Genomic DNA, 26,846 nt, shown 5'->3' with positions numbered 1-26,846 from the left:
ACCAAACTTACGTCTCCTCTGACATCATCATGGACAACTTCAGTGGGCACGTGGGTAAGCTTGGCCTCAATGTACCTTAATCTGCATTCCAATTCTCAGAGCCCCTCAATTACCCACACCCTGGACCTTATCAACTGAAACTGCTGACTTCTCACTGTGGACTGTAACAGAGCTGCCTCTTAAACTTCCAAGTCCCTCTGTTATTCCCTGGTCTTTTCTCAACTAACCCAAGTCTCTCAATGCCCCACCATGCCATTTCACCCTCTCAGCTTTATTTTCTGTCCTGAGGTGTCTCCACGGGGATCTTGCTAAAATGCGGATTCTAAAGGAACAGGTACAAGATGGGGCCTGAGACATTGCATTTCTGACAAGCTCCCAGGTGATGCCCAGACTCCTCAAACTAAAGAGTGTTGGAATAAAGAGCCAGGCTGAATTCCCTGGTGAGCAGTACAGCTGCATGGCCAACCTTGTGAGCCAGTGTGTCTCTGTGCCATATGAAAAGTCACTAAGAAAGGTTGTCATAGAGGAGAGAGACCAAGTGTTGCTTCGGGAGGCTCCCATGGAAGCCAGGAACTGGGCCCTACAATTTATGTAGAGGGTCTTCGGTGGGAGTGCAATGTATTAGGGTCAAACCCTTTGCATGGTAGTGGAAGAAAATTGCTTAGGCTTAGAAACTGAAGTAGCCCTCTCTTGAACTGTGGGCTAGGGGGGCCCAGACATAGCAGGACTCCGCATTTTCCTTGCAGCCCCCTGGACCACTGGACCACAGGGGAGAAGGAGAGGGGTCTGCCCAGTCATTGTCCAGGCACCAAGCCAACACAAGTTCAGGGGATCAAGCATTAATGATGTTTATACACCAGGAACTTTGAGAGTCTAGTCAGTTAAGTAACCAGTAGCCACTGCATTAGGAACTTCAAAGGAGAGAAAGAAATAGAACCAGTGGTACTGAGAGAGTCCACTCCCAGGTAGGTTGATAAGAAGTCCAGGGTCCCCAAGGAGGAGAAAGGGGTCTGGAGCCCTTGAAAAGGAGAAAGGAGTCTGAGGCTCTCCAGGAGAAAAGTACAAACGTTATCTTCTCCATTGTTTTGTCTTAGTCAATATAACAATGTATCTCCCTAAGGACAAGTTTCTCCTTAAGGAGGTTTTCTGTCTAATCTTGTTATCTTAAAACATATGTTGCGGGAGTGAGTCTGGTAAGACCTTTCTATTATTAGCTCTAATCTTGTTAATTTAAGATGTATATTGTGGGAGTGGGCCTGGTAAAAGTATATAAGGCCTTGATCAGGCTAGTGAGTGGGGGCACTGCCTCTGTCCCCATTCTGATGTCTATGTCAGAAGCTTTCTCTGTCCCTTTTTATACTTTAATAAAACCCTGCTACATGAAAGCTCTTGAGTAATCAAGCCTGGTGCCTGGTAGCAAAGCTAAATCTTCGGAGATCAGGAATCCAACATCATTCACAGTAAGCTATCATTACAATACAATCAGCAGTACTGTAAAAATTCAAAATGTAAATTCCAAATAGATTCTGCAAATTTTGACTTAATACTGGGGTTTCAGAATATGGATAAAGTTCTGAGGGCTGTGGGGCTAGAGAGGAAATACTTTAGACTTTGCAGTATGAAATTTGAATTTAATGTTCTCGTAAGTATTTTATTTCTACAACAGCATCATTTTAGAAGAGCAAATTAAATTTTCCAGGTTGCCAAACAGAAGGATTTATAAGCAATTGATTGGAAAGAAGGGACAAATTTAAACTAGCAAAATGCGTAAGCCTGATACTAATTAGTGACATAAAGAGTTGTTCTGAGTGTGCTTCCGGATTTCCCCTTTTCTTAATATTATATGCTAGAGCTCGGAAAGTGGATAGCTCAAGAGAGGTCACAGAAAAGCTTTAATAGTCTAGAAACTATTGGGTCGGTTTCATTGTGTCACTGAAACCTTACCTGAAGTATAATTTTTCCAGCCTGCTTATATAAAAGACGACTTTCACACACACACACACACACACACACACACACACACAAACACACACGCCTTTGCTTAGCAAGGTGCTAGTAACCTGCATATTCAAGAGTGGGTGCTACCATCCTTAGTCCACAGCTGAGTATGGCGGACGCCTCTCCTTCCTTAAGATCCCAGCGTCTGGTGAGTACTGTGGGGTAGAAGGGAGGGAGGAGAGAGAGAGCGTGCATCCTGTTGTGCGAAGGTTGGTAAGCCACTTGCCTACACAGCCCATTCCCTGAATGCATAGCTAGTCTAGGTTAGCAGATCTGCCGTCTATGCAAAGGCAAGCGTGTCCAGAAGGAAAAGAACTGTAATCAAACTCATTCAGCAAATAATCAGACTTTGAAAGTAAAATCAGACTTTACAAAGAAGACTAAAGCCCTGGTATGTACCCCACTCCAAACTCTCCCCACAAGCCAACATGTACTGCTCACCCCACTCTTCATCTGAGCTCATCCCTTAGAGATGACCTTTTTTTTTTTTAATTTTATTTTATTTTTAAACTTTACATAATTGTATTAGTTTTGCCAAATATCAAAATGAATCCATCACAGGTATACATGTGCTCCCCATCCTGAACCCTCCTCCCTCCTCCCTCCCCATACCATCCCTCTGGGTCGTCCCAGTGCACTAGCCCCAAGCATCCAGTATCGTGCATTGAACCTGGACTGGCATCTCGTTTCATACATGATATTTTACATGTTTCAATGCCATCTGATGTTTAAGTTTTCAGAGCTTTTTCTATGTGTTTATGTATATGTGTCTACCTATCTATCTATCTGATCTATACATACAGGATTTATTTATGTGGTTTTACACATGTAAACTGCTTCCCTGATGGCTCAGTAGTAAAGAATCCGCCTGCAATTCAGGGGACGCAGGAGACTTGGGTTCAATCCCCAGGTCAGGAAGATCCCCTAGAGGAGGAAATGGCACACCACTCCAAGTAGTCTTGCCTGAAAAATCCCATGGATAGAGGAGCCTGGCGGGATACAGTCCAAAGGGTCACAAAAAGTCAAACGTGACTAAGTGTCCCTGGCTGCACACATGGACACAGATTCTGTACCTTTCATTGTGCATATTTTTAAATATTCACAATATACCTCTCCATACTATCAGAAGCTAAACTATTCTTTTTAACTACTGTGAAGTATTCTGCAGTAAGAACATGCTATGGCTTATTTAGTTGTTACCTCACTTACTTAGGTTCTTTCTAATATCTCACTGTTACAAGGCGAGCTGCTAGATATCCTTGACTATGCTTCCTTGCACCCATATGCAAATATTTTTATTTTAATAGATATGCTAAATTGCTCTCCAACTTGTGCCAAAATACACCTCCAATGGTGGTCTATGAGGGTGTAACTGTCCAACTTCCTAACTAACTTGTGCTATTATCAAAATTAAAATATTTGCAATCTGATCAGTAAAAATGGCATCTCGGTGCCATATATTTGTAATTCCTTCATAACTAGGGAGATTGAGCATCTTTTCCTTAGCTTATTGGCAATTTTCCTTTTCCTCAAATAGTTTTTTCACACAAATCTCCCATTTTTTTAATTCACTTTAAATTTTTTTCTTCTTACAGTCAATCGTTTGTTTGAATTTAACCATGTTCTCTTACTTTGCATTTGCTATTTCCTGTGGTCTCCTTTTGTTTTTTTCCTCCCCATTTCTGATTTCTGTTGGGTTGATTAAATTTTCTTTGTTCCATTTTTTTTCCTCTGCTGGTGTGAAATTTATATATTCCATTGCTATTTTTTTACTCAATTTTTTATATCCACACAGAAAGTTATACTTGCCTAACAAAATCTAAAGTTAATCAGTAGGCATATACTCGTCCCAAACAGGACATTTTCACTTCCTTCTGCTGTTTCCCTTCTCCCCAAATCCTCCATTGAGATCAACCAGAATTCTAATTCTAGATTGTTCTTGTAAACATTTTTGGTAATCAGTACTAACTTAGTCTTAAACTATAGGAATAGCTGACGCTCTCCCCAAATCCTCCATTGAGATCAACCAGAATTCTAATTCTAGATTGTTCTTGTAAACATTTTTGGTAATCAGTACTAACTTAGTCTTAAACTATAGGAATAGCTGACGCAGTGGTTGAGATTACTTTTTTCATACTGCTTTTTCTTCCGGATTCCTTCAGTCTTTCTCCTGTGTGGGTGTACACCTTGAGTACTTGTTCCAGTGAGAATCTGCTGGTGCTGAACTTTCTTAGAGGCTGAATGCTTAAAATATGCCTCTTCACCTGTGCTTTTAAGTGACACTATCTCTGAGTGTAGAATTCTAAATGACAGTGACTTTTCAATAGCTCGTTGAAAGTATTGCCTCATCGTCTTCTTGTATTTTAGGGTAGCATATCCTGAGCCTCATCACTATATATAATATCATGTCATCCTTATCTGTTCTTTATGTCTCTTAACTTTTTCATTTTCCTTTCTTCTTTGTACTATTCTGTAAGACCCTCTCAACTTAATCCCCAGCTGGCTAATTTACACTTTAGTTTGTCTGTTCTGTTATTCAGAATATAATTTGACTTTTTCCTTTTCAGTAATTTGGGCTTAAATTATCAACATTTCTAATTGGTTCTTTATCATAAATCTTTGGTTTTATTTTGCTTTTTTAAAAAATTTATTAATTTATTATAACAATAATAAATTCATTGCATATCAGCATAAATTACATATTTTCATGAAAAATTAATTATATGTTCACAAAAGCAATTTAGTCAGAGAGTGCATTGGCTTACATTTTTGCAGACCTCTTCAACACCTGGCTTAATAAAACAGTATTTCTTTAGTTGGGTAAATAGGAGAAATAAAAAATGCCTACAGAAATAATAGTTGACAAATAACATAACTTTCTTCAATGCACTGAATAATAGTCTATGGCTCATAAAGAACCATAAGTTGAACTTGAGTTAACAGTGGAAACTTAACTCCAAAGTATCAAACACAAGGTCCCACAAGTTTGTCTTTCTTTGTGGTGCTAAGATGCTGAATGAACTTGTTTTAATAATCTACTGATCATGTGTAGCATCTTCCGTTTGCTCAGGGCTTCCTCTGACACTGGCACTTCTGACTGTACACTAATTCTGGTTTAGAGTTCTCCCGCCTGCTTCAGAATTCAGCAGAACCTCCTTGTGGGTGTGGACTCGGGTTGCCCGAGGCCTTGTCCTCTGTCCTGGCTCGCTGTCAGTCTCTTTCTTGGGGGACCTCGCTGTGTGTTTCTGTACTCTCAAGCACTCCCTCCTCATGATTTCAAGCTCAGGCGTGACCCCAGAGATTTAATTCTTATGTCTGTTTTATCAGGTATAAGGATAGGGCCTGGACATGAGTAATTTTCAGACTATCTTTATTGCATAATCTTAAATCCCTAAAATATTAATACATGTTTTAAAAAATCTCAGCAAAAGCTTTGCTTTTTACTTAGGGGAGTGGAGAGTATCAGACATCGGCTCAAAGTAGGTACGTGGCTTTGTGAGTGTGAGTGTGTGTGTGTGTTCACATGCCCATGCTGTGACATTTTAACGTGAAATGATGTTTTAGGGTCAGTACACTAAATAATTCAATTTAGTTTATTTAAGTCAATCTGAATCTCCTGTTTTTTAAAAAAGGAGGGTTAATATCTATAAGGAATACTTTAAAGGAGTAATGGATAAATAATTCCAAATCTCATGATAATATAATCTACTTGTTTTTGTTGTGAATCCTGTTGCTCAATACAATAAAATAAAATTCGTAGAGCTGGTTCAGGTAGCTCTGTCCTTGCCTCTCATTACAATCTGCAACAACGGTGAGGACTCTCCTTTGAGGTTTGGACTTAATGCTTCACCTCCGGGCACATGCGGTGGAAGATAGCCTCTGGGCCTTGCCTGTAAATCTTGAGTCCTCTGGCAAAAAGCCACAGGGTGGTAACATGATGCTTTAAAATGAGATGTACTGCCTTATAAACTGGGACTCACTGACTGCAGTTTCTCTTCAAATAAATTTTTCTTTATTGAATATAGGAAAAGATTTTAGGGATTTTTCTCTGTTGAATATAAGAAATAAAGGTGATCTTATGAATGTCTGTGCGTCTAAGCTTTGGAGAAGAGTGTTTTTTTAAAGAATTTTTGAGATATAATCAACGTATATTTAGTTTTGGGTGTACGGCATAATGATTTGATGTTTGTGTATTTTGCAAAATGATCACCACAGTAGGTCTACTTAATCGGCATCACCATACATAGTTACAGAGTTTTTTCCTTGTGATGAGTACTTTTATGATAAGATTTACTCTTGGAAACTTTCAAATATAAAATAAGTATTATTAATTATAGTCACCATGCTGTAAATTACATTTCCATGACTTATTTATTTTATAACTGGAAGTTTGTACCTTTTGACATCCTTCACCCACTTCTCACACCCCTCCACCCTCCACCCTGGAACCACCAATGTATTCTTTATAGGTACGAGTTCATTTTGAGGAGGAAGTTTGTCTGCTTGTTTGGATTTGTTTTTGTTTTCCTATTCCACATTTAAGAGACATTATATTTTCTTTGTCTTCCTGGAGAGGAATCTTTATGACCTATTTGGACCCTAGGGAGATTAAAAACATCTGTTTAAATAACTTTTATTGTTATCTCTTGCTTCCTTGATCTGTGAATACTATGCCATCTTCATCTTCTTTTTCTCATCTTCTCTTTTGCCATCTGGGCCCAAGTTCCCATCTTTCTGGTCTTTGTTTCTTCTTCTTTTTTGACCATATGTGAACCAGAAAAAAAATATATATATATAAATGATTGGCTGTTTTAGCTAATATAAACATATTATCCGTGTTTTCACTGCCAAGCCAGTAAATAAGATTTTTTTTTATCATTTCTTTACTGTAAAAACAAAAAACACTGTGCCAAAACTAACAGAATTATTTGGATTATAATATACCTATAGAAAAGCACACCTATTGTAGCTATAGAGCTCAACTAATTTTCACAGATGGAACAAAGCCATAGAACCGGTACTTAGATCAAGAAACAGACCATTGCAAACACCCCAGGAGCCCCTCTTCTGTCCCCATCCAGCTCCCCTCAGACCTCTACTGTCATTGATTAATTCCAGCTATCATTGTGCTTCGTATCGATGGAAAGAAATATCCTGGCTTCAGTCCCCTTAGAAGCTGACCTTGAGAGAAGGACTTTGGAGCAGATAGTTTATTGCAAAGTAGAGTGAACTCTGGGCAGGGAGTGAGCAAACAGAGGTTGGAAGGCAGCTGCCAATGAAGGGAAGGTTAAAAGTCAAGCTATCATGGTGAGTGGCTGGAGCCTGCTCCTGCAGGGAATCTTTAAAAGACCCTTCAAACACATGAGCGCTGAAGAATCGATGCTTTTGAACTGTGGTGTTGGAGAAGACTCTTGAGAGTCCCTTGGACTGCAAGGAGATCCAACCAGTCCATTCTGAAGGAGATCAGCCCTGGGATTTCTTTGGAAGGAATGATGCTCAAGCTGAAACTCCAGTACTTTGGCCACCTCATGCGAAGAGTTGACTCATTGGAAAAGACTCTGATGCTGGGAGGGATTGGGGGCAGGAGGAGAAGGGGACGACAGAGGATGAGATGGCTGGATGGCATCACTGACTGATGGATGTGAGTCTGAGTGAACTCTGGGAGTTGGTGATGGACAGGGAGGCCTGGCGTGCTGCGATTCATGGGGTCGCAAAAAGTTGGACACGACTGAGTGACTGAACTGATCTGATCAAACACATGCCTCAGAATTCTCTCCAGGGGGAGGAGGAAGTTGTTATATTCATATAGCCAATTATTATTTGTCCCTGCGATGCCTTTTCCTGCCCCAGCATCCCACCCAGAACCTCACGTTGCATTCAGTTGTATGTCTCTTAGGCTCCCTCAATCTGGAATGGTGCCTCAGTCTGGCTTTCTTTGGTTTCCTTTCGTGGCCTTGGCTTTTCTGGAGAGTGCTGGCCAGCCCTTTGTAGAGTGTCCCCGGTCTGTGGAGTGTAGGCTTGTCTGCATCACTCCTCATTTTAGGGTGAAGAAACAGAGACACAGAAAAGAGAAATAATTGTTTCAAGGTCACACAGCTCACGAGTAATAGAGTCTGTACTTGAATCCAGACCATATGGCTCCAAGTAGCTGGTTCTTAACAGCTAAGCAATGATGAATTCTTGGACTATTTAACTGAACTATTGTATGTTACAAAGTGGTAATGCTGTTCTTACCTGGAAAAAAATTTTTTATCATTTTTACACATATTAGGAATTAATAATTGGAAAAGACTCTGATGCTGGGAGGGATTAGGGGCAGGAGGAGAAGGGGATGATAGAGGATGAGATGGCTGGATGGCATCACCGACTCGATGGACATGAGTTGAGTGAACTCTGGGAGTTGGTGATGGACAGGGAGGCCTGGTGTGCTGCGATTCATGGGGTTGCAAAGAGTTGGACACGACTGAGTAACTAAACTGAACTGAACTGAGGAATTAATAAATATTGATAATAAGTATTTAAGGATCCAAGCAGTTTACAATTGTGTACTAAGTACTCAGAGTACAGAGTAATCATGAGCCTACTCCTGGACTGCAGTAAGTCACCATCTAATAAATGAATGAGTGATCTAAATTCACAATACAGTGTGATTCATTATGCCACAAAGTTTGTTTTAGAATTAATGCTTAATATATCCTAATAATTCACTGTTTTCCTAAAAATACAATGTAGTATGTGTGAAGCAAAAACTACATGCAAAAACTTCACTTATGGAGAGAATAAATTTTGGGGGTCTGTTTTCTTATTTGAAGGCAAGGGCACCCCACTCCAGTACTTTTGCCTAGAAAATCCCATGGACAGAGGAGCCTGGTAGACTGCAGTCCATGGGATCGCTAAGAGTCGGACACGACTGAGCGACTTCACTTTCACTTTTCACTGTCATGCATTGGAGAAGGAAATGGCAACCCACTCCAGTGTTCTTGCCTGGAGAATCCCAGGGACGGGGGAGCCTGGTGGGCTGCCGTCTCTGGGGTCGCACAGAGTCGGACACGACTGAAGCGACGCAGCAGCAATCCCTATTTCACAGGGTTATACGCAATTAAGCAGATAGTACATGAAGAGCACTTAGAAATGCTTGGTGCGTAGAAAACATTCGAGAGAAGTGTGTGTCCTTAACATAATAAAAGTCATACAGGAAAAAACCCACAGCTAAAATCACGCTCAATGAAAGACTGAGAGCTTTCCCTCAAAATCAGGAACAAGACAAGGATGTCCGCTCTTGCCATTTCTGTTCATCACAGTAACAGAAGTTCTAGACAGAGTAATTAGACAATAAAAGAAATAAAACGCGTCTGAAATGTAAAGGAAGGTGCAAAACTATCCCTGCAGATGACATGATATTATATATAGTGATGAGGCTCAGGATATGCTACCCTAAAATATGGCACCGTGGGAAATGGAAGCTATAGAATTTTGAGAAAACAGCAGAAGCAACGTCACGCTGATCTTTCCCCACTTCTCCCCTGAAACAGATAATAAAACTCTCATATGTGCCCTCTCTATACCCGGCAAAAAGGAACATCCTAATCTCTGATGACCAAAGGATGCCAAGAGGAGTACTGATGACAAGGTCTGGCTAAGTCTCCTCCAGCGTACTACAACCACCTCCTATTACGTAAGCTATCGTTTCCCTCCATGACTACCAACTTCATTAAACCTAGTACCAGTCAGTCAATTCAGTCGCTCAGTCATGTCCCACTCTTTGTGACCCCATGGACTGCAGCACGCCAGGCCTCCCTGTCCTTCACCAACTCCTGGAGTTTACTCAAACTCATGTCCATCGCGTCGGTGATGCCATCCAGCCATCTCATCCTCTGTCGTCTCCTTATCCTCCTGCCTTCAGTCTTTCCCACCATCAGTGTCTTTTTCAATGAGGCGGTTCTTCACATCAGGTGGCCAAAGTATTGGAGTTTCGGCTTCAGCATCAGTCCTTCCAATGAATATTGAGGACTGATTTCCTTTAGGATGGACTGGTTGGATCTCCTTGCAGTCCAAGGGACTCTCAAGAATCTTCTCAACACTAGAGTTCAAAGCATCAATTCTTTGGTGCTCAGCTTTCTTTATAGTCCAACTCTCACATCCATACATTACCACTGGAAAAACCACAGCCTTGACTAGACGGATCTTTGTTGGCAAAGTAATGTCTCTGCTTTTTAATATGCTGTCTAGGTTGGTCATAACTTTTCTTCCAAGGAGCGAACGTCTTTTAATTTCAAGGCAGCAGTCACCATCTACAGTGATTTTGGATCCCAAAAAAATAAAACGTGTCACTGTTTCCACTCTTTCCTAGTACAAATATACTTAATTCTATTTCTTTGGTTGTTTGTTTCCTTATAAAGTCTCTTGTATCATAAAACTTATACTAAATGAATTTTTATACACCTTTCTCTGGTTAATCTGTTTTTGTTAGTTTATTTCAAACCCAGCAAGGAACTTTAAGAGAGTTAAGGGAAAATGTTTTCCTTATCTAAAGTAGAAATCCCTAAGTATTGCACAAAATATCTGTTAGAGATAATAAACAAATTCGGCAAAGTCTCAGGATAGAAGATGAACTCATGTAAACTAATTGCATTTTTATATACTAACAATGGGCAATACCAAAGAAATTAATAAAACAATTCCATTCATAATAATATCAAATAGAATAAAATACTTCAAAATAAATTTAAAGTCTTGTATGCAAAAAAATGGCAAAAGACTTCTACACTAAAAACTACACAAAACTGTTGAAAGAAATTACAGAAGACACAAATAAATGGAAACATGTCCTATGTTATGGATTGAAGGACTAATATTATCTTAATATTGTTAAGATAACAATGCTGCCCAAAGCAATCTACAGACTCAATGCAACACCTATGAAAACTGCAAAGACTTTTTTGCAATTTGCAATTTAGAAATAGAAAAACCCATCCTAAGATTCGTATGGACTCTCAAGGGACCCCACAAAGGCAAAGCAATCTTGATAAAGAACGAAGTTGAAGGATTCACACCTGTTTATTTCATAACTTCCTACAAGTCTATGAGGTAATGAACGTAGTGTGATGTTAGCACAGGACAAACGTATAGACCAACAGAACAGAGAGCCTGGGAATGGATCCTCATATACACGGCCAGGTGATCTTTAACAAGACTGTTCACGCAATTCAATGAGGAAAGAGCAGTCTTTTGGCATTGGGAAAACTACCATTTGGTATTAGGAAAACCGAACATCCATATGCAAAAAATGAAGTGGAACTTTATACTATATACAAAAATCAACCCATCTGGCTGTACAATGATTAAGACTCTGTGCCTCCACCGCAAGGGACAAGGGTCCAATCCCTGGTCAGGGAGCTAAGATCCTGCATGCCTCATGGAACAGCCAAAAAAAAAAAAAAAAAAAAAAAACTAACTCAAAACAGACCAGAGACTTTAAATTATAACCTTGGCTCCTTCCCTGCCTTAGCTGTATTCCTTTAGAAAAGGCTTCTGTTGGGGTCCGTCTCCCATGGAGACAGCTTCTGGTAATGGTTCCCACCCCTAGGGGTTAGAAAGCCGCCCTGTTACTGGCAGCCTCTGGGAGCACCACCTCCTGTACCCACCTATATGTGCAGTCCTTTTCCCAGCAGAAGTCTAACTGATACATCAGGGGGGGAAAGAAGGAACGAGGAAGAGGACATGCTGACGCAAGGAAAGTAAACAGCCTCTCATATGCCAGATACTGTTCATTTTGCATTGTATTTTATGTTATCCTCACAACAAACTTGTAATAAAGATTCCATCATCTCTGTTTTCTGAGAGATTAAACAATTTCTCTGGATCCCCCAAATAGTGAACAGAGTTGGGGGGATTTAAAAGCAGGTCTTCCTAAAATTAAAACCCATATTCTTTCCCCTATAAGATCTGCAGGTATTATACAAGATTCACTTCTGTGCTGCAAAAACTGTTATACAAATGAAATCAATTAGAATCTGCCATGTAAAGCCTTCCCAGGTGGCGTGAGTGGTAAAGAGTCCACCTGCTATGGCAGGAGATGCGAGAGAGGAGGGTTCCCTGGGTTGGACACATCCCTGGAGGAGGGCGTGGTAGCCCACTGCAGCATTCTTGCCTGGAAAATCCCACGGGCAGAGGTGCCTGGCAGGCTACAGTCCATGAGGCTGTAGAGTTGGATATGACGGACCACCATAAAGCTCCACATGAGATATTTATTTTATAAATTTTTTAAGGGATTTCAAGGAGTTTTTAAAAAAACACTTTTTATTTACTTTTCTATTATTTGGGGTTGTACTGGGTCTTTGCTGATGTACTGCCTTTTCTCTAGTTGCGGCAAGCGGGGCTGCTCTCTCGTGTGCAGTCTCCTTGTCGCAGTGGCCTCTCAAGCAGCACAAGCTTAGGCCGCGCAGGCTTCGGTAGCTGTGGCCTCTCGAGCAGCACAAGCTTAGGCTGCGCAGGCTTTGGTAGCTGTGGCCTCTCGTGCAGCACAAGCTTAGGCCGCGCAGGCTTCAGTAGCTGTGGCCTCTCGAGCAGCACAAGCTTAGGCCACCCAGGCCTCGGTAGCTGTGGCCTCTCGAGCAGCACAAGCTTAGGCCGCGTAGGCTTCGGTAGCTGTGGCCTCTCGAGCAGCACAAGCTTAGGCCGCGCAGGCTTCGGTAGCTGTGGCCTCTCGAGCAGCACAAGCTTAGGCCGCGAAGGCTTCGGTAGCTGTGGCACACGAGCTTAGTTGCTCCACAGCACGTGTGATCTTCCCAGACCAGAGACAAACCCTTGTCTCCTGTATTTACAGACGGGCTCTTTACCACTGAGCCACCAGGGAAGCCCCTATTTTATAAAATTAAAACCTTCAAAAAATTTTTTGTTATTTAAAAATTTTAGAAATCCAGGATGGAAACTGTTAAGAATCTGGAATGCTTCTCCCTTTCTGAGAAGAATTATGTAACTTCTTTTTTTTTTTTTGCCTCCCTGGAAACCAGGAACCTCCTCCTGCCCAAGTTCTCATTGTTGCTACAATGGCCCTTTTACACCCATGAATTCTTCTGCCTTATTTCCTTATCTTGATTTGCTAATTCTATTCAATCAGCTTAATTGTATGACTCTCCTTTAAGCTTTGTTTAGAATCCCTTTTGGGATAAGCATGAAACTGATCATGTATTTCACTTAGCTTTGTCCGGTTTTTAGTTGAAGACCCTGGCCTAACATCTTAAGGATGATACTGAAAGGGTCAGAGTTGGGTATAGGTCTCTGTGGGGCCTTAACCAGTAGCAGGGTAACTTGCCCTATAGCAGGAAACCAGCAGAGCTGTTTTTCTTTACAAAGCAACTCTTTGCACTGTTAATCTGAACTTTGACAACAGTGAGCTGATGATTAAGGAAGAATCAATATGTACATGCCATAATTTAAAGCCAAAATATAAACATCCAATACATCTAAAGAAGTTCCTTCTTCTTTCATCAAATACTGTTTGCCCATGTATTTCATGGGTAATTCGATAAGAAGTAACTTTCTCAGATTTCTATCCTAAGAAGCCCCAAAGCTAACACTGCGACTGAAAAACTGGGAACATGCCAGCCCCTATGTGTCACCATCCAGATAGGTTATAACTATAAGATAATGGAATTTTCACAAGAAACTTTCACAAGAAATTCACAAGAAACGCAGGTACAAATTCTTCTCTCGAATGAGTCAGTTTCTTTCAACAATGCCAGTCCATTCCTTGAATTCAAAGCTCTGTGGCAAATTCTGGCCTCCAAATTTCTCAGAATCTGACATCTGAAAACACACTTTTCTTTCATGTGGTGTGTGTGTGTGTGTGTGTGTGTGTGTGTTGTCTGTAGCTGAGAGTGAACTGACCCTAACAGCCAAGAGTAGAGGCTATGAGCCTGCACAGGAAGAATCCCCCAGGGCTACAGATGAACTCAAGCGTGGGCTGAAGGGATGTGGAACAAGCATTGATAGCATCTGCAGCAATGACATTTAAGAAAAAGTCACTGACCACAGACTCCCCACCCCCATAAAGGAAGAACCTGCTGCCCAGCTTCAGGGAGTGTGGTCGATGGCCTCCAGCTGTCAGCTGCTTCGAGGTCCCTGGTCTTTCAGAGTGACCTTGGATCACCCCGGGCTGCTGCCTTCCTGGGGCAGCCTCATCCAGCAATGAGGTGAAGTAGAGTCCAAAGCCCTGAGCATTCTGGTTTGAAGTGGACGCTGATGGCGCAGTTGCTCTGTGGCACCCCCAGGTAGGTGGAGGCTTTGCAGTCTCTGCCCGTCTGCTTTCGTCTCCTTCTCTTCACAGGTGCTGAACTCTACTAAATATCACACACCTCAAACTCCATCTATGCGGCTGCTCTTGGAGAGCTGAACTCTCAAAGCCCACCAGATACCTCTCCCTGTCTTTATTCAGAGTACAAGGAAGGGCAGCTTTTCCCCAGAAAGACCTGCCCGCCCACAATCACTTGTCTCCTCCAAGATCAGGCAATTGGCGAAATCACATTCTAAGTTAGCCGGTGCCCCTGGTCATTGTTTATTCCAATAATAGACTCAGTCGTCGACTGCTCCTCACTGGTCATGGGCCAGTCCCTCAGTGTATTAACCACACAACCATTGAAAGGTTGTTGTTGAATCACGCGAATACACCGGGATTCTTGGCCCCTGGAGAAGAATTCAATCCGGGGCCAGAGACGAGGCTTGATCGCTCGGAGCTTTTGTGTAATTAAGTTTTATTAAAGTATAAAGGAGATAGAGAAAGCTTCTGACATAGGCATCAGAAGGGGGTAGAAAGAGAACCCGCTTGCTAATGTTGACAATGAAGTTATGTACTCTCCAATGAATCCAAAGAATGTCTGGAGGTTGTAAAGACCTCATCAGACCTACTCCCATAATTTACATTTTAAGGTAACACTGTCCTCAGGCAGGATACATCCTTGTAAAGACCAGGTCTACTCCCATAATTTACATTTTAAGATAACAGAAGGTTTAATCCAAAGACTGTCCTTAGGCAGGATACATTATTGTTATATAATCCTAAGGAATGTGGAGAAAGAAAAAAGGTTTGTCCTTTCTTCCTCCTTGAGAATTCCAGACCCCTCTCTCCTTGGGGACCCCTAAACTCCCTATCAACCTGCCTAGGAACTGACTCTCTCACCATCAAGAGCTATTCTGCCTAGAAATACCCCAGAAATACTCTCTCCTGGAAACCTGGTGCTCGATGGGTAGATATCCCAGGAACCTCTGTGATAATTAGACTATTCTCCAGTTATTGATGGAAACCTAGCTCCAGTTCAAGAATGTTTCTGGTATGCATTGCTGACAGAGATCCCATGAGGTATCAGCATGGAATATAAACACAGTCAAGCTTTTCTGGTCTGACTCTGAACTAATTGCACAAAATAAAACCAGGATCTAAAGCGTTTGCCAGGTGTCTCTTACGCTCTAAAACCACACATTCAAACGAATTGCAACACGATTCTGATTAGGTAAGCACCAGGGCCGTCACACGTTTTTGTTTCTGGATGGTAGAGCTCAGCGGTTAAGTCTGCCGCCTCACTAGCTGCATCACCGTGAACCAGCTACCTGATCTTTTTGAGAATTTGTTTCTTCACCTGTAACATAAGGATCATGATATTTGGCTTATAGATCTGTTGTGAGGTTGACACGATGTATTGGAATGACTCCAATACGCTGTGGGCACTTTGCTCAGGCTAGTTGTCCTGACCCTGATAGTTACCTTACTAGGACACCTTCTTAGCAGTCACCATCTTTTAAGGTCTTCAGTAACTAAGACAATATCAGAATATTAGGCTCACAAAGGCTTGGAAAGTATCACTGGCCTCGTAAAGACCACTAACTTCACGGTGAAGCAGAAGCAGGTCATAGGAATAAACACTTGTGATATTAGAATATCTCCCTATCTTAACGTCTTTCTTGCTCTGACTTAGGAGGCTTTCAGCATCCTGACTGCCCACATCCCATATAAGTAGTTGGGACTCTTATTAAGAGAGACAGAGAAAAGGAGCGTGATGCTTTCTTCTTGGCTCTTCTCTGCATCTCGCAGATGCTTGTCATTCCATGGTTTTCAGAACTTGCCAGTTAGTTTTCTAAAAGTTTCAAGAGGTTCCAAGTGTTTAAGACTCCGAGTTTTTTTAAATCCCATTTAAATCTATTCTTATTCTTTTTCAGAATTATTTGAACTACTGTTGCTTGTTTCTTTTCCTAAATGAACATTACAATCATCTAGTACCAAAAATATCCTGTGAATATTTTAAAAATAGATTTATAAGTCAACAGGAAGAATTGACATCTTCTCTGTTTCTAGTCAAGAACACAGCATGCATTTCCATTTAATCATGTTGTCTTATTATTCCTTGGTAGAATTAATTCTTAGTAAAAACTTTATTGAGATATAGTTCAAAAATGACAAAATTCACCATTTTAAACTGTACAATTTACTGGGTTTTAGTATATGCACAGAGTTGTCCAACTATTACCAAAATCAATTTCAGAACTATGTAGAATTTTAGAATACTCCAAGACAAACCCCATACCCCTTAGCTATCATTCCACTGTCCTCTGATCTCCCACCTCCTAGAAACCATTAATCTGCTTTCTGTCCCTGTGATTTTGCTTGCTTTAGATATCTCATGTAAATGGAATTATATAATACACGGCCTTTTGCAACTGGCTCCTTCTAACGAGCGGTGTTCTGAGAGGCAGCCTTGTTACATGAATCTGTACTGTTCCTCGTCATTGCCTGTTTATATTTTACTGGATGGACAAGCCACGTCTTTTTTACCCATTCAACAGCTGATGCACATTGTTTCTGCTTTTTGACTATCGAGAATAACACTGCTATGAGCATGTGTGTAGAAGCATTTGCTTGAGTATCTATTTTCAATTGTTATGGGGTATACCTAGGAGCAGTATTTCTGCCTCATATAATGGCTCTATACTGAAGACTCGGAGGAACTGTTTTCCAAAAAAGCTATACCATTTTACTTTCCCACAGGCTACGTGTGAGGGTTCCAGTCTTTCCACATTCTTAACAATATGTGTTAACTTCCATCTTTTTGATTTACCCATCCTACTAGATAAGAAATGATATCTCATTGTGGTTTTGATTAGTTATTAGTCCCTAATGACTAATGATGGTGAACATCTTTTCATGTGCTTATTGATGATGAAGACGACATCTTTAAAAACTTTTCGTTTTGACATAGTTTCACACTTACAGAAAAGTTATAGCAGAGCTTTCCTAAAAAGTCCTGACTACCCTTCACTGTACTCACCCTAACTGTAAGCGCTTCATCCCATTTGTGTTATCATTTCTTCTCTCTGTCTCTGTTTCTACACACACACACACAGTTTTTTAGTAATCTGAGAGGAATTTGCATATCGTGACCCTTTATCTATAAATGCTTGTGTGAATTTCCTGAGAACAAGGGCAATTTTATTAAGTATAACTTCAGTACATTTATCAAAATCAGAAAATTAACATTGGCAAATTAATGATATCTAATCCACAGTCCATATTTGAACTTTAGTACTTATCTCAATATTCCCGATTCAAGCCCAGGATCAAATATTGTACTCTGTTTCTTATTTCTTTAGTTGCCTTTAATTTGAAACAACTCCTCGGCCTTTCTTCATCTTTCATGGCCTTGATACTTGAAGAGTAGGGGCCAGTTATTTTGTAGAATAGATTTGTCTCATATTTCCTTGTGATTAAATTACATTATGCATTTTTCACAGGAATTCCACAAAAGAATGTCCTAGGGCATTGTGGCAGGAAGCTTACTTACCCCATCACTGGCAATTAACTTTGAATATTTGGTTAAAAAGGTATCACTTAGTATGCATTGAAAAATTACTATTTTTCCTTTGGTAATTAATAAGCCATTTTGAGATGGTATAGCACTCTGTCCTTCATTGGCTCTCATTCACTGGTCTCAGCATATTGTGTCTTTTTCTTGGACAGTGCTGCATAGCTTGCAGGCAACAAAAGCACAAAGTCCTAACCACGGGAAGCTGGAAAATTTCCAACATTCTGTGTCTTTTTTAAAATAAGTTTTGGGGTATAATTTACATACAACGAAAATTTTTCTATTTTGCATTTCTAATGGGGTTAGTTTTGACAACTGTGCAGATTCATGCAGCCATCACCATCATAAAAACATACATTTCCCTTCCTCTACAAAGACTGAAAGGAGAAGGCGATGGCACCCCACTCCAGCACTTCTGCCGGGAAAATTCCATGGACGGAGGAACCTGGTGGGCTACATTCCATGGGGTCGATAAGAGTCGGACACGACTGAGCGACTTCACTTTCACTTTTCACTTTCTTGCATTGGAGAAGGAAATGGCAACCCACTCCAGTGTTCTTGCCTGGAGAATCCCAGGGACGGGGGAGCCTGGTGGGCTGCCGTCTATGGGGTCTCACAGAGTCGGACACAACTGAAGCGACTCAGCAGCAGCAGCAGCAGCAGCAGCACAAAGACTGAAAAGGAGACCTTCTTAACTATGTGAGGCAACAGACACAAGCTAGACACGTTCTACTCTAATCTTAAAAAACTCAGTCTCTCTGACGCAGGCCTGGTCTTCAAGATCATTGTCTTGGTAGGAACCCAAAGCAGAAGCCAGCGTTGAGGCCCAAAGCAGAACAACAACCCCTTTGTCCCAGGTGGTACCCACCTCTTCCCTGACTCAGTGAGTGAAAGGACTTCAGGCAACAGGACTCACGGAACAGGAAAACCTATCTGGAAATGTTCCCACAAGTATTTGTGTGCACACTCAGAGTTCTGCTTGTCCTCAGCACAAGGCTCACGCCTGCCCAGTGGCCTCTCGGGGGGGACGGGGCGCTCTGCCTGCCCGGTGGCCTCTAGAGGGTAGACGGGACGCTCTGAGACGTGCGCCTCCCCCGCTCTGGAGCCCAGCAGGCAGCACACTCGTGCTGGGCCTCGGTGCTGTCGCCGTGTGCCAGCCCATGGGGATGCTCCGAGACCTCCTCTGTTCTCCCTGGACCCCTGGAGAAGTGAGCAAAGCTCTCCTTTCCCCACTCCAGGACCCTCCCAGGAGGGCCTCTGTTTTGGGGTCTCCATTGGTTTCCCAAGTGGCTCAGTGGTGAAGACTCCACCTGCCAATTCCAGGAGATGCAAGAAATCTTCTTTGGGTTGGGAGGATCCCCCTGGAGGACGGCATGACAACCCACTCCCGTATTCTTGCCTGGGAAATCCCATGGACAGAGGAGCCTGGGGGATGTAGCCCACAGGGTCACAAAGAGTGGGATACAACTGAGTGGCTAAGTACACACGCACGCCATTGCCTGCGCCATTTCCTCTGCTGCCCACCCTAGGTAGTGTAACGAGTAGAATACAGAAGTCCCATTCAAGGACTCATATGGATCCGTATCTACATATTCTTATCAGGGAGCCGTGACTCACTGTATTGTTCCCCTGTCCAATTCTCTCTTTTCCCCAGGCCTGTGGGGTCTTCATCAGTCTGTGTGGCTGTTAGGTATTTTCTATGCCTAGTGTTCAGGCTCGGAGAAGGCGATGGCGCCCACTCCAGTACTCTTGCCTGGAAAACCCCATGGACGGAGGAGCCTGGTGGGCTGCAGTCCATGGGGTCGCTCAGAGTCAGACACAACTGAGCGACTTCACTTTCAGTTTTCACTTTCATGCATTGGAGAAGGAGATGGCAACCCACTCCAGTGTTCTTGCCTGGAGAATCCCAGGGACGGGGGAGCCTGGTGGGCTGCCGTCTATGGGGTTACACAGAGTCGGACACGACTGAAGCGACTTAGCAGCAGCAGCAGCAGTGTTCAGGCTAATAATTGAATGTGTTGATGTCCCCAAAGCCTTTTTCTCCTAAAGCTGTTGGCTCTGCCATGGGTTATGAAAATCTGTTTTGAAACTAAAAGTTGAATGCTAAAGTTGAGTCACTTTTTTCTGAATTACCACAAGAAACATCCCCCTCTCAATGGAGGGATACCAGAAAGTAGAGTAGGGTGGGAAGAAAGGGCAAGTCATTGCCTAATATTTGTCAATACCATCCCATCATTGTTCAGCTGATTTGGGAGAAATAAACACATGACTTCATGTTTACCTACCTTAAATATTATCATTATTTATCTACATCAGTCTCTACTTTTGACCTCTGAGTAAACCAAATAAGAAAATATCTTTATTTACTTTTTATTTTTCTTTTCCAGTAGTGTAGCAAGTGGGAAGGGACATAAAGGCAAACAAAGACGACTGCCACTGCCAAGTCGCTTCAGTCGTGTCCGACTCTGTGCGACCCCACAGACGGCAGCCCACCAGGCTCCCCCGTCCCTGGGATTCTCCAGGCAAGAACACTGGGGTGGGTTGCCATTTCCTTCTCCAATGCAAGAAAGTGAAAATGAAAGTGAAGTCGCTCAGTCCTGTCCTACTCTTAGCGACCCCATGGACTGCAGCCCACCAGGCTCCTCCGTCCATGGGATTTTCCAGGCAAGAGTCCTGGAGTGGGGTGCCATTGCCTTCTCCCACAAAGATGACTAGGAAAGCAATAAAGGATTAGATCTTGTGATGGGGTGTGAGTTCGGGCTTGGTAGAACAGTGCCTGGGCCTGAGGGAAAGAAAGGGAGCTTACCAAGCAGTGAGGAGGATGGTGTGTGAGCTGATCAAACAGAGTAAGTTTAATTGGAGGGAAAAGAAGACCATGTCCTCAAGTTCATCTCAACTTGGTATGTTCACTGTACAATAAATACATTTATAAAGACGTAATGAATCTAATACCGCTTTCGCTTCTCCTGGGATGTTACGAATGGTTTCTCAGTGTCCGTCGCAGACCTCAGGAGTGGGGGCTCAATTCTAGTGATTCCAGTGACTGCGACATCTTCCGTTCTGTGTGGGATCTGTGTGGGATCTGGGGCATTGCTTTAATCAGTATGAGGGAATCAAAACCACAGGAAGCTGTCACCTCCCACCTGTCAGAATGGCCGTTAAATGAAGCATACAAATAACCGACTGTGGACCTGGGTGTGGAGAAAAGGGATCCCTCCTGTATGTTGGTGGAGATGTAAACTGGTGGTTTCACAGTGCAAACAGTGCAGAGGTTCCTCAGAAAGCTAAAAACGGGGTTATCATATGAAACAGAGTTCTCACGTGCTATGGCAATTCCACTCCTAGGAACATATTTAAAAAATGAAAACACTAATTTGAAAAAAAATACGTGCACCCCAATGTTCGAGCAACACCACTTACAATAGCCAACATGTGGAAGCAACCCAAATGCCCTTCAGCAGATGAATGGATAAAGAAAACGTGGTGTATACATACATAATGAAGTAATACTCAGCCAGAAACAGAATGAAATTCTTCCATTTGCAGTAACATGAATGGATCTAGAGAATACTATGCTTAGTGAAGCAAGTCAAAGACAAATACTTCATGATATCATTTATGTGAATCTCAAAAATAATACAAAGAAATGTGTATGCAAACAGAAACAGACTCAGTTCAGTTCAGTTCAGTCGCTCAGTCGTGTCCGACTTTTTGCGACCCCATGAATCGCAGCACGCCAGGCCTCCCTATCCATCACCAACTCCCAGAGTTCACTCAGACTCACGCCCATCGAGTCAGTGATGCCATCCAGCCATCTCATCCTGTCGTCCCCTTCTCCTCCTGCCCCCAATCCCTCCCAGCATCAGAGTCTTTTCCAATGAGTCAACTCTTCGCATGAGGTGGCCAAAGTACTGGAGTTTCAGCTTTAGCACCATTCCTTCCAAAGAAATCCCAGGGCTGATCTTCAGAATGGACTGGTTGGATCTCCTTGCAGTCCAAGGGACTCTCAAGAGTCTTCTCCAACACCACAGTTCAAAAGCATCAATTCTTTAGCTCTCAGACTTCTTCACAGTCCAACTCTCACATCCATACATGACCACTGGAAAAACCATAGCCTTGACTACAAGGACTTTGTTGGCAAAGTAATGTCTCTGCTTTTGAATAAGTTATCTAGGTTGGTCATAATTTTGCTTCCAAGGAGTAAGCGTCTTTTAATTTCATGGCTGCAGTCACCATCTGCAGTGATTTTGGAGCCCCAAAAAATAAAGTCTGACACTGTTTCCACTGTTTCCCCGTCTATTTGCCATGAAGTGATGGGACCGGATGCCATGATCTTAGTTTTCTAAATGTTGAGCTTTAAGCCAACTTAAAGTTTCATCAAGAGGCTTTTGAGTTCCTCTTCACTTTCTGCCATAAGGGTGGTGTCATCTGCATATCTGAGGTTATTGATATTTCTCCCGGCAATCTTGATTCCAGCTTGTGTTTCTTCCAGTCCAGCGTTTCTCATGATGTACTCTGTATATAAGTTAAATAAGCAGGGTGACAATATACAGCCTTGACGTACTCCTTTTCCTATTTGGAACCAGTCTGTTGTTCCATGTCCAGTTTGAACTATTGCTTCCTGACCTGCATACAGATTTCTCAAGAGGCAGGTCAGGTGGTCTGGTATTCCCATCTCTCAAAGAATTTTCCACAGTTTATTGTGACCCACACATTCAAAGGCTTTGGCATAGTCAATAAAGCAGAAATAGAGGTTTTTCTGGAATTCTCTTGCTTTTTCGATGATCCAGCGGATGTTGGCAATTTGATCTCTGGTTCCCCTGCCTTTTCTAAAACCAGCTTGAACATCAGGAAGTTCACAGTTCACATATTGCAGAAGCCTGGCTTGGAGAATTTTGAGCATTACTTTACTAGCATGTGAGATGAGTGCAATTGTGCGGTAGTTTGAGCATTCTTTGGCATTGCCTTTCTTTGGGATTAGAATGAAAACTGACCTTTTCCAGTCCTGTGGCCACTGCTGAGTTTTCCAAATTTGCTGGCATATTGAGTGCAGCACTTGCACAGCATCATCTTTCAGGATTTGAAATAGCTGAACTGGAATTCCATCACCTCCACTAGCTTTGTTCGTAGTGATGCTTTCTAAGGCCCACTTGACTTCACATTCCAGGATGTCTGGCTGTAGGTCAGTGATCACACCATCGTGATTATCTGGGTCGTGAAGATCTTTTTTGTACAGTTCTTCTGTGTATTCTTGCCATCTCTTCTTAATATCTTCTGCTTCTGTTAGGTCAATACCATTTCTGTCCTTTATCAAGCCCATCTTTGCATGAAATGTTCCCTTGGTATCTCTAATTTTCTTGAAGAGATCTCTAGTCTTTCCCATTCTGTTGTTTTCCTCTATTTCTTTGCATTGATTGCTGAGGAAGGCTTTCTTATCTCTCCTCGCTATTCTTCGGAACTCTGCATTCAGATGCTTATATCTTTCCTTTTCTCCTTTGCTTTTCACTTCTCTTCTTTTCACAGCTATTCGTAAGGCCTCCCCAGACAGCCATTTTGCTTTTTTGCATTTCTTTTCCATGGGGATGGTCTTGATCCCTGTCTCCTGTACAATGTCACGAACCTCATTCCATAGTTCATCAGGCACTCCATCTATCAGATCTAGGCCCTTAAATCTATTTCTCACTTCCACTGTATAATCATAAGGAATTTGATTTAGGTCATACCTGAACAGTCTAGTGGTTTGAGAGGAGATCTACTTTTGGAAAAATTTAGAATTGGATTTGAGCCCCTAATAGCCTAGGCACATTTTTTTTCCTTTTTTGTGGGGGCCATGTTGCTAGCCATACAGGATCTTAGTTTGCTGCCCAGAGAACTCTCTCTGTGTTGGAAGCATGGAGTCTTAACCACTAGACCCCCAGGGAAGTCCTAGGTACCTTTAAAGGTCACTCAGCATGACCACCTGCAGATTAAGTATAATTGGACTACAGAGCTAAAACAAAAAGGCAATGTAAAGGAAACCATAAGCACTGTATAAATTTAACTACTATTGCTATTTAAGCCAGCCAATTGCTTCACAAGCTTGAAAATTGTCTCCCAAGTTCCCTTGCTACTGTCAAAATTCCGCCTTAGGTTGCTTAAGACTTGTGAGTCTCCACCTGAATCTCCGTGTGTGCTCTTGCCTAAACAAAGATGCACATCCTTGATTTTATGTGTGTGTCCATTTGCTTTTATGCCATCATTAAAGGCACTTGGTATTAAAAATTTCCCAGCCATTGGCATACACAAGTTTGCAGTTAGTGGAACCCGCCAGGTATATCCTTAAGAGAGGATCACAGTGGTGGGGTAGGGCGTCAACATACGCTGGGGGGAGGCACAGACGTTCAGTCTATAATACCTGTCTAGAATTAGTCCTGTTTGTTTTCTGATAATGTATTTGACCAATATATCCAAAGAGTAAATACATGCACTTTAAGTTTGTATGGTTATGGCCTATGTCTTCATTTATAAATAATAATAGGGGCTTCCCAGGTGGCTCAGTGCTAAAGAATCTGCCTGCCAAGGCAGGAGATACTGGTTCGATCCTGATCCGGAAGATCCCACGTGCCTTGGAGCAACAGACTGCGTGCCACAACCACTGAGCCTGTGCTCTGGAGCCCAAGAGCCGCAACTGCTGCGGCTGCGTGCTCCAGCACTTGCTGCACAGCAGAGAGGCCGCCACAGGGAGAAGCCCACGCGCCACAGCTAGAGAGCAGACCCTGCGCCCCGCAGCTAGAGAAAAGTCCATGCGGGACAAAGACCCAGCACAGCCGTAGATGAATAAATAAAACTATTTAAAAAAAATAATAGTAGTTTCAGAAAATATCAGAAATCAAAGCTAAACCTGAGGCCTTAAAACAGCTGGCTGATGTGTAGTTGTGCGGGCCCTTTGGTCACGGGTTTCTGACACTCCCTGGGCAGCACGAAGGCTGCCACTCCTATGGTCTTCTCAAGCTGGGTGTCAGCAGCCACTTATCACACTGGCCCAGTTCCCTGCTACCTTTTACACACATGTCTGCATCAAAACTGAGATAAAGCAAGACAAACTGGAAGTGATAACACATTTCACGAGAAACAGAATGCAAATTGACTCAGAGAAGTGAAGGCTCTTCCTAACCTGTGTTTAACATCTAAACGCCACACCCACTTCACTCACGTTTCCTAACTTGCCACTGAAGCATCTGAGCTTGTCACCTCCCTTCAGTCGCCAAAGAGGAACCTGAGACCTGGGAGAGTGATCCATTTGCTCAAGGTCACATAGTGAATTAGCTTTTCAGTCAGTTAACCATGGTTAGTTAACAAAGTCTCAGAGGCACGCATTCCCCTAGGAATGCCTATAAGGAAGGGTGGATTTAAAAAATAAAAATAAAAGCATGTGGGTTGTTAACCTTGGCCAAAATTGTTAGGCTGATTAGCATCTATTGGAATTTCCTGATGCCAAAAGCCATGGGAGGCTCAGACCCATTGTCAAGGGAGCGGGAAGGGAAAGGAAGAGGGCAGTGAATTTCCCTGGCCTGAAAACCCCATCCAGGTAGCAGCTGCCATCCTGGTGCTCTGGCTCCATGATGCTTGTTTCTTTTTGCTTGAATCCAGCGGCTTCAGGGCCCTTCAGGCAGGTGTGGGAAGAAGACCATAAAAGGACAGTTATATCAATATATGAATCTTTAAAAATTATACAAATGAACTTATTTACAAAACAGAAAGAAACTCACAGACATAGAAAACAAGCTTATGGTTACCAAAGGGGAATGAAGAGAGGAATAAGTTAGGCGTTTGGGACTAAAATGTACATGCTGCTATGTATAAAATAGTACACAACAAGGGCCCTACTGCATAGCACAAGGACTTGCTCTTGTAATAATATACAATGGGAAAGAATCTGAAAAATAAATATATACACATACATATCTATATATGAATCGCTTTGCTCTACACCAGAAATTAACACATTGTAAATTAACTATATTTCAATGTAAAAATAAAAGGTTTATAAAAAAAAGACCACAGGCTTTGAGTCAGCAGACCTGAGTTCAGATCTTGCCTCCTTCTCACCACCTGAAAACCCCAGATAGATTTCTGCATCCCTCTAAACCTCAATTGTCCTATTAGTAAAATGGGAGTGAGCACTCAATGAGGTGACACATATCAGCAGTTATGAGGGGCCTGCTGCGTTGGCTCCTGTTCTATTCCTACCTCTTAGCCCTCAATTCTTAGGTGGTTCTGGGAGGTTCTGCTCATGGCAAGACTGGGAAGGTTGCTGACTGTCTTCTCTGGTTCTGGGCGGTGCTTTACTTTGCAGGTGCTCTGTAGGAGAACGTCAAGGCTGGTGATGCTGGCCAGCACCAGTTCAGGTGTCCTGGCAAATCAGTGATTACGGCCTCGAAACCCCGGAGTGCCTCCATTCAGCTAAGAACCTGACCCCTCCACCCCACCAGGCACAGAAATCGAAGCTGTAACACCTGCTACAGTAGGGTCCCCCAGACACACTGCCAGCTGTACTGGCGGGTCAGTGCTTGAGTCCTATTGGTGGCTCAGTGTTTTGAATACTATTCCAGAAAGAAGGAACAAGCTATCTGTCCAAAGAGCCTCACTGTCACCGCCTTATCTGCAAAAGAAGGCAAGCATCAGCTTCACAAAGGGTGCAGTCTTTGGACAGCCCTGGTCAAGGTCAGGGAGGCGGTGGTTCCCGTGTTCTTTTTTGCACAGTCACTCTAAGCTGTGAACACATGATCCTTGACCAAATAGCCTTTAATCCACTTGACAGAAGAGACTCCTGAGCTCCTTGGGGATGCCTGGGTCTCCGGTTTCCCCGGAACAGAACTTGTTTTTGTTTCTCAGGTTCTGGGAGTTAATCCCAGGTACGTTTGCTTTGGCTCCATTTCTTTCTCTCAGTGTTTCATTTGTGTCTGTTATTTTTCACTCCTCCAGATAAGGGTTCCAATTGCCTTACAGGAAAAAAAC

At 42.5% G+C, this 26,846-nt stretch overlaps 1 protein-coding gene across 1 annotated transcript in view; it reads left to right on the top strand.

Annotated features, from left to right (window-relative positions):
* Positions 1-2,016: 2,016 nt before the first annotated feature.
* Positions 2,017-26,846, top strand: part of MSMB (microseminoprotein beta) — a 47,036-nt gene continuing 22,206 nt past the window's right edge. Inside the window, exon 1 of the mRNA XM_070364738.1 lies at positions 2,017-2,146. Within this exon, the coding sequence (XP_070220839.1) occupies positions 2,108-2,146 (39 nt within the window). The 5' untranslated portion in view covers positions 2,017-2,107. The remainder of the gene's footprint in view (positions 2,147-26,846) is intronic.

This window comes from Bos mutus, chromosome 28, assembly GCF_027580195.1.
Source record: "Bos mutus isolate GX-2022 chromosome 28, NWIPB_WYAK_1.1, whole genome shotgun sequence".
Taxonomy (NCBI): domain Eukaryota; kingdom Metazoa; phylum Chordata; class Mammalia; order Artiodactyla; family Bovidae; genus Bos; species Bos mutus.
Note: the sequence above shows the minus strand (reverse complement) of the source record. Positions and strands in the feature narration are given on the sequence as shown.